The sequence below is a fragment of the Hippichthys cyanospilos genome, chromosome 21 (genome assembly GCF_059441005.1).
Source record: "Hippichthys cyanospilos isolate Australia breed blue-spotted pipefish chromosome 21, RoL_Hcya_1.0, whole genome shotgun sequence".
NCBI lineage: Eukaryota > Metazoa > Chordata > Actinopteri > Syngnathiformes > Syngnathidae > Hippichthys > Hippichthys cyanospilos.
In genome coordinates, this window is record NC_142389.1 from 2061712 (window position 1) to 2069942 (window position 8231).

At 43.0% G+C, this 8231-nt stretch overlaps 1 protein-coding gene across 1 annotated transcript; it reads left to right on the forward strand.

The window, feature by feature from the left end:
- The first annotated feature begins 104 nt into the window (after positions 1-104).
- gdf6b (growth differentiation factor 6b) lies at positions 105-3268 on the forward strand. The gene is made up of 2 exons (XM_088404204.1): positions 105-932; positions 1823-3268. Exons 1-2 carry the CDS (start codon positions 581-583, stop codon positions 2677-2679), a joined length of 1209 nt encoding a protein of 402 aa, XP_088260330.1. The 5' UTR covers positions 105-580; the 3' UTR covers positions 2680-3268.
- Positions 3269-8231: the final 4963 nt, after the last annotated feature.

The window sequence follows — 8231 nt, forward strand, 5'->3', positions numbered from 1 at the left end:
CCTCTAAATCGCTCACGGTGCATCCCACTTCTCTCGCCAAAAGTCAGATGGGACTAAATTCTCTCTCTCCAGGTGTGAATGTGAATACTTCTCTATATGTGGACTTCCTGTTCGCTCACCAAGTTAGTTTAAGGCTGTAAATTGCTCATGGTGGCCATCTAAGGGCGCGTCTCAATTCTCTCAACGCCACTCAGCCTAATGAACTCATTCAATGCCAAACGTGTTTTTCCGTCTTCAGGGAGTCCAGACATTCAATTGCAGGGACTTTTTTTTCTTCTTCTTCAAATATCAGGGTAAAAGATGATGGCACTCAATGAGTTAATAGACACGTTTTTTTCAGGCCTCTGTCCATGGTGCTGAAGGCGTTTTTATGTGAATTTTTTTGCCTTTCACTAGAGGGCGGGAAAGTTCCATGGCAACTCGCGGCGGCCCCGGCCAGAGCAACACAATGAGCTTCAAAAGTCACCGCGGGGGCCCAAAAAAAGAAGAGAGAGAGAAAAAAAAAGACTAAAGAAAAGAGTCATCTTTTTAGTTGTTGTCGGGGGAGGAGTGAGCGCACGGGACTCCCACAAAGCCTTTTATGGGATGGGGGGGTGAACACTTAACTCTGCCTGTCTTTGTGGCCCGCGCGCACTTTGCGTGGAGGGCCAGTTGCGCGCCTGTGTGTGTGTGTGTGTGTGTGCCCCCTCCCCCGAGGGCCCCCATGGACGTCTCTCTGGTGGCCGCTCTGTGCGGGGCTCTGGTGCTGGTCTGGCGGGTGCCCCCCGGCCGGCCCCTGGCCCTCAAGGCGGCGCTGGCCGCGGAGCCCCACGACTACATGATGTCCATCTACAAGACCTTCTCGGCGGCCGAGAGGCTGGGACTGAACGCCAGCTTCTTCAGGTCGTCCAAGGCGGCCAACACCATCGCCAGTTTTGTCGACCGCGGCCAAGGTATGGCCCGTTTCAAAATCGTTTTTCAAGTGCAAGAAAATAAAATGTGTCACGTTCATGTGGCCTTTGTTTCATGTTGGTTTGGTGATGTGCATGCTTTTTTCTTCTGTGGCAAATTGTTTTTGTGTTTAGGGTTTAGATTTTTGTGTTTGTTGTTTTTGTGGATTTTAATGAGTTTTTTTATGTCGGGTTATTTTTTTGTGGACAGTGGAGAAGGGGTTCTATTCTTTAGCTCAGAATTCTCATTCAAATTCAGAGCTATTGCTATTTGTTTATTTTTGTTTTATGGTTGACAGGGTTTATTTGTTTTGTTGTTTCGCGGTTTTTTAATTTTGTTCCTGTGATGTGTGTGTTAATTTTGCTTTGTGGGTGTTTTTTATTTTTTTGTTGCAGTATTGAGTGTATTTTTACTAAGATCATGACTAAGTCTTTCTTGAAACTTTTCCTTGAACTTGGTGCAATCACACAAATTACACAGTATTTAACGTGTGTTTTTCTGTGGACCGTTAATGACGATTTTTGTTTATTCTTATTTTATTTTCTTAGGGTTTATTGAAAGGCCAATATCTTTCATATGTAATCTAAAAAAATACAATAGTGCATGTGTGAAATGTGTTTTCTTAACATTTTTTTATTCTTTTGCCGTCTTTTTTCATTTAATCCTTTGCAATCTTTGTACGGATATATTTCAGATTTTGCGAATGGTTTTCACAATATTTTATTATATTTTTTCAAGTGTTTTGTTTTGAATTATGATTCTTTTTAGTGAGTAGACACGCGATAATTTATGTGGATTTTTGTCACTCGATTGTAATTTGTTTGGGGTAGTGTATAACTAGAAGAGGAACTCACACGGATGCGGTCTTGATTGCGCTTCTTTTTCCCCTCAGACGATTTGGCGTTTTCTCCTCTCAGGAGGCAGCGCTACCTCTTCGACGTGTCCACCCTGTCGGACAAGGCCGAGGTTCTGGGAGCCGAGCTGAGGCTCTACGCCAAAGCGTCCGGCGCCGACGGCTCGTCCGAGTCGGTGGAGCTCCGCCTGCTCTCGTGCCGGGACCGGCGTCCCCTGGACTCCAAAACCATGGAGCTTCAAGAACGGTCCGGGCCCAGATGGGAAGTCCTGGACGTGCGGGAGCCCTTCAAGGAGTGGAAGCGGCGAGAGGAGGGCGGCGGGAAGCGCTTCTGCCTGGAGCTGACGGCCCAGTCGGACAACTCCGGGAAGGAGCTGGATCTGACACTGCTGGGCCTTCGCCGGAACGCCAGGCCCCGACAGAAGAAAGCCATCCTGGTGGTTTTCACCAGATCCAAGCGGAGGCAGACGCTCTTCGCCGAGAGGTGGGAGAACCGAACGGCGGGCCGCGCCCCGGGGTTCAAACCCGGGCGCAGCAGGCGGACGGCGGCGTCCAAGAAACGGCACGGCAGGAGATCCCGGTCCAGGTGCAGTAAGAAACCCCTGCGGGTTAACTTCCGGCAGCTGGGCTGGGACGACTGGATCATCGCCCCGCTGGACTACGAGGCGTTTCACTGCGAGGGCGTCTGCGACTTCCCGCTGCGCTCGCACTTGGAACCCACCAACCACGCCATCATCCAGACCCTGATGAACTCCATGAACCCGGGACACATGCCGCCAAGCTGCTGCGCTCCGGCCAAGCTCAGCCCCATCAGCATCCTCTACATCGACTCGGGCAACAACGTGGTCTACAAGCAGTACGAGGACATGGTGGTGGAGGCCTGCGGCTGCAGGTAGGACTTCGGACCTCGCCGGCTTCGAAACCTGAAAGAGTCGACGAAATCTTGGTGAGGACGACCTGCTCGATAAGAACTTTCGCTCGTCCTGTTACCTTAAGTTTCAGACTTGGAGCTCGGTAAGCTGAAACAGAAAAATTACATATTTTTATTAGTCTGTCATTTTTGAGGTTCTCGTGGTACGGAAAAAGAAAAGGAGTCTCACCTGAATTTCAGAATTCTGTCTTCAATCTATAGAATTCACACGTGTAAATATTTGATGCGCAAATGATAATTTAAGTAAATTATTGTGAATGCATGTTTTTGTCAGGTAATAGCCCATCTGTCTTAAAAAAAATCATTTCAAGCTTGAGCTTTTTTTCATGCTTTTTTCTATTTACTGAATATTGTATATTTTTTTTAACTAAATCATATTCATATGTAATGTAACACAAGGTATCTAGTAGAAAGAATTAAAGTATTTGAAATTATATTTAAGATTCAATTTTAATTCTTTTTGGGGGGGGAGATGACATTTTAACTGTCATGAAAACAACAAGGGGTTCCGGGATTGACCCCTGAGGTACATCCCAAGAGTTTAGTCTCGGGGTAGGCAGCTCCCTTCCTCAAGAGCTGTATCCGAAATGTTTTTGATGTCTAACTCTTGAACACAGCTGATTCAAATAATCAACTCATCAGCAAGCACCACAAAAGCTCGACAACGATCTTGATCATCTGAATCAGGTACGTTATAGAAAGGAGACATCAAAAACATGCAAGATACCGATTCTCCAGGACCAGAACTGCCTATCACTGGTTTAGCATGACAGTACAGTGCCCGAGACTGGTCTAAATGGACAAGTTTAATAAATGACTCAACCGACACAGTTGCCGTTCCTACTGATCACTTTTGCACAAAGTAGGTTTATTCAAAATGATGTTTTAGCGGGCAAAAACCGCTACTGTGCTTCTGATGTCAATTCCTTTCTAAAACTAAAATCAGGAGACGGAACTCTTTCTGTCTTGTGTCAAAAATGGCTGCGGGGTCAAGAGAGGGACAGCAAACAAGTGGGCCCAGCGCCACCTTCCCTGGGTGGCCTGTGTGTGTGTGTGTGTGTCGGCTGATACTGGACAAATAAATTGGCGTACAGATGCAACGGGTGACCCCCCTTTAGTCTACAGTGGGACAATGGCGGAGGAGGATCCCGACATCAGATTAAGGCTGGATTCTCCAGTCGGGGTTCAAAGTTCAAGTGGCCTATTGTCTGCGTTTCATTGAGGGGGGGTACTAAACAATCCCAAAAAAGGCTGGAATGGAATTCCCAATGACAAGGTGAGATATAAAAAAAAAAAAAAGACAAAAGAGCGGAATGCAACGTCTCCATAGCGGCCCCCACGGAGGCGTTCCCGCCCTGGGGAAGATTTGCGGCGATGAAGCAACGTACAAAAGACGCGCAAGGATGGGGCTGTTTTTATCAGCATGGAAGCGGCCTAAATGTCTCGCACATGTGGACAAAGACGAGGCAGGAGAAGGAATGTCAATCTGGAATGGGACGCCAGAAGAAAAAGAGGACTTGAGGGAAGATGATGCAGCAGCTTGATAAAAAAGCCCTTGAAAAGTCTCGCCGGACATAAATTAGGTACACCTGTTTTTCACACGTATTAAAAATCCGAGACTCGCCTGGGGGAAAACTACAAAACTTGGCGGCGAATAATAAAGCGTTACACACAAACACACACTCCGTGGAGGGTGAGAATGGAGATCAACAACAAGGGGCTCGCGGATGGAGCCTTGAGGGACGTCTAAGGAGTTTAGCACGCTAACAATGAAAGCAAACACAAAAAGTGTCTGTGTGTGTACCAAGCAACGGCAAAACCACAACAGCAATTGTTGCTAGCTGAAACAGCAGGTTTGAAACAAACACATTCCTACTCAACTCATTCTATCCAAAGACATATTTATAAGTCTTTAGAGGACCTATTCATCCCAGTTACTTTTCGACCGCATTTATCACCCCAAATATTAGGGTAATGGAAGGTCTGAAAATAGCTAAGATTGTACGAGTAAATACAGTTCAATATTTCCTTCTTTAGCGGCAGACTATTTTACTCTCTAAAAAGATCAGGGATTTTGCTAGCTGTTTGAGTAATTGTGCTTTGTTCAAAAGTGATCAGTAGGAACGGCAACTAAGGCTCTTCTATCATTTAAGTCGAAAATACCCATTTTCTTATATGGATCAGTTAATATTACATTCTTTAGACCTTTTTTTTTTCTTAAAATGAATCTGTGCATAGCGGCAGGATATTTTAGTGTCTAAAAAGACCAGTGAGGTTTTGCTAGCTAATTGAGTGTGGTGACCCCAGAGAAAAGTTTTTTTTTTGCTATGTTAAGTATAACTGCAATAAAATAAGGATTGGCGTCATTTTCTTTTACATTCTTGGATGAACTTTTTTTTTTCAGTTTTAGACTAACCTGTATAAACACTGTAAAAAAGTACTTACAAAATTTAATTGAGAAGCACCGGTATGAAATAAAAAAAAAACGGGTAAAAGAGGCGGAAAAAATGGCGGGTTTCACCCTTAGCTAGCTTTTTCTTCGGTGTTCCTCTACTTTTACTGTCACATGGGGACAACGAAGACGATGAGGAGGACGAAGACACATGTTTGCAATAGTAGCTGACAGCTGGCTCTTATGAGCGCACTTGACATCCGTTCGAATGTGCAAGATACTTCTGTGTGAGTTTTTCGTAAGTAAAAACAGAACAAGTGTCTCTCAAAAAATGACAGTGAGACATTTTGGACGCCAGCGCCGTGGGTTTAGGGTGACAGCGCTGGCTGCAAATGTTGCTCTACAATCCGTCTGCACTTGCAAACACAAACCAGATGAGCTCCGCCCCCCCAGGCCAATTAAAAGTGTCTGCCGAGAACTCAATAAAAGTTAAAAAAAAAACGTCCTTATTGACTTTGAAGGTATTTTGCCGTCGGAGGGAAACTGAAAACCTGCCGCGGCGCCCACATGAGGTCGGACGGGAAACGCGAGGTGACGCCAATGCGCGCAGTGAAGAAGTGATGATAGAGGGGTTGTCCTGGGGGCGCTTCCTGAGGGGGCGCCGCAACAATGTTTTCCATTGACTGGGTGGAAAAGCTTCCGCTTCTGCTTAAAGGGGAAGTCAGCTGAGAGAATTTTTTTTTCCAAATTATGTTTTAAGCGGCCAAGCTTTAAAAAAAAAAAAAAAAAATCAATGCAATCACTTTTTGGTGTTCCTCAAGGTTCTATGCCAGAACCCTTGTAGTTCTCAAAGGTGGTATTCAAGCAAGCAATCCCTCACAGGCAAAGTAACCCCCCTCGCTCAGCTCGGTTGCCCCTTTGACCTTTAGGTGTTGATTGCTTTGCGAACGCTAAGTCTTTCCCGCTTGCCAGGGGTCAGAGGTCAATGAGGCAGCGGGGCCTAATGGCGGCCAATAGCGTCAATCACCTTAATCGGCGCGCACACACGGCCGTGGAATGTTGGGAATCTGCGACAGGTTAAGCCACTGCCACTGAGCGTAACACACACACACACACACACGTATTAGTTTATGTTATTTGTACACTTTTTCTGATTAAATCAAATGTATTTAAATTGACTTACTTTCTTTTTTAACTAAAGGTCTTTCGTATTTTACTTTTCATTCATTTATTTGATCAAATTTTCAACGGACATTTTTTATTTGAATTATTAAATTGAATGACCTCTTTTCATTCTTTTTTAGTCTACTTTAAATGATTATTGTGGGATTATCAAAATTTAATCAAACTTCCATGATACTAATTTCATTAATATCTATATTTATATATTTTTTGTCTTTTTAAAGAAATAGCCAGTCCTTTTCTATTTACTGCGTATTCATTTAAAAAAATAAATGACCAGTCTTCATTTTATTTTCTTGAAATTAATTTACTTGACTGTCTTGACAAAGATTCGAAGATGAAAATTCTGGAGGGGGAAAAATAAGTGTGTGTGTGTGTGTGTGTGTGTGTGAGAGAGAGAGAGTGAGGGAGGCAGCCAAGCAACCATCAAAACCAAATCCAAAAATGGGCGCCAATATTCATATAACGGTTTTGGGACCACCGACGCTGCCCGCTGACTTTTGAGTCAAATGTTACAAGGCAAGGTGCGCAAATGAAAAATACATACGGCGCAAACACTTTCCCGCTGCGTTATGGCAGGAGCGAGCTGTCAATCAAAGGCGCGGCGGCTGTACGGCGGCCAAAAGCCAAACGCCAGCAAGGCCTTCACTTTTTTTTTGACACTTTGCATTATTCGCTCATATTTTCCACATGTGCCTAATGCGGCGTGAGGAAAACATTTCCCGCACACGTTGTTTGAATCTGCACTTTCCGTGCTTTGGTCCTTCTCGACTTTTCCTTCGTGCGATCAGGTCGCTTTATGGCGGCTAGTGTAAAAGCGCCAAGGCAAAGGAGAAAACGAGACGGCAGTAAATTCTTGGATGAAGAGCTGTTGGCGTTTTCAATTTTTTGTTGGGTTTTAATTCCTTTTGTTTTTTTTTTATTGCAGTTTTTTTTGCTGTTTTTTTTCATTTTAATTTGTGTATTTTTTTACATTATGCGTTACATTGGATTCAGTGTTTTTTTTAGGGTATGGGCCAACAGACATTTTCGATTTTTGTTTTTTGAGATTTATTTGTTTGTTGTACATAGAAATTATTTTTATATATATATATATATATATATATATATATATATATATATATATATATATATACACATATACATACAAATTTATACATTTAATATGTATTAATTTGTATTTAATATATGTTATTATAATAAGAATAAGGAGCAATATACATACGTTTAAAAATAAACGATTTAAATAAATGTATGACAAATATTTTCTTTTATATATATATATATTATAGTATTATCATACTAGTTTTTTTGGAGTGCAACGTAAAATAAGGTTCCAAAAGGTCAAAATGTTAGGTTTTGTATAATACCGCCCCCTCTGGTGGATTAGTGTATCTTCTCAGGAAAAAAAAACATTGACGTCTATAGTCGTCATGAAAGGTAGCGAAGGAGTTAAGATTGCTGACCGTCAGTTTGACCTTCCAACAGATGATTGTCATTCTTTCCCAATTGAAGCAAATTCTAGCAGGGTGACACAGCGGAGCAGCGGGCAGACGACCAGCGCGCGGTCATGGGAATCAAACAGGGGGCACATTCTTAGCCGCTTACTTCCTGGCAAAGGCAGAGTCCAGATTTCACAGTGGCATATTTTGACCAGGAAATTGATGTAGTAGGGAACTATTTTGTGCAAGCTGATAACTTGTGAGCTGATAAAGCATTTGCAGGCTGCTGTTTCCAGCCTTAAAAGCTTAAAAAGAAGCCCCAAAACAAATGGTCCGTACTTGGCACACATTTTTCCATTGCGACCGCTCAAAATGCGCATGAAAAAGATTTCAATATATTATATATATATATATATATATATATATATATATATATATATATGAAAAAGAAAATTTGACTTATTTCTGAACAGAGGGTGTGTAGACTTTTGCAACTACTTT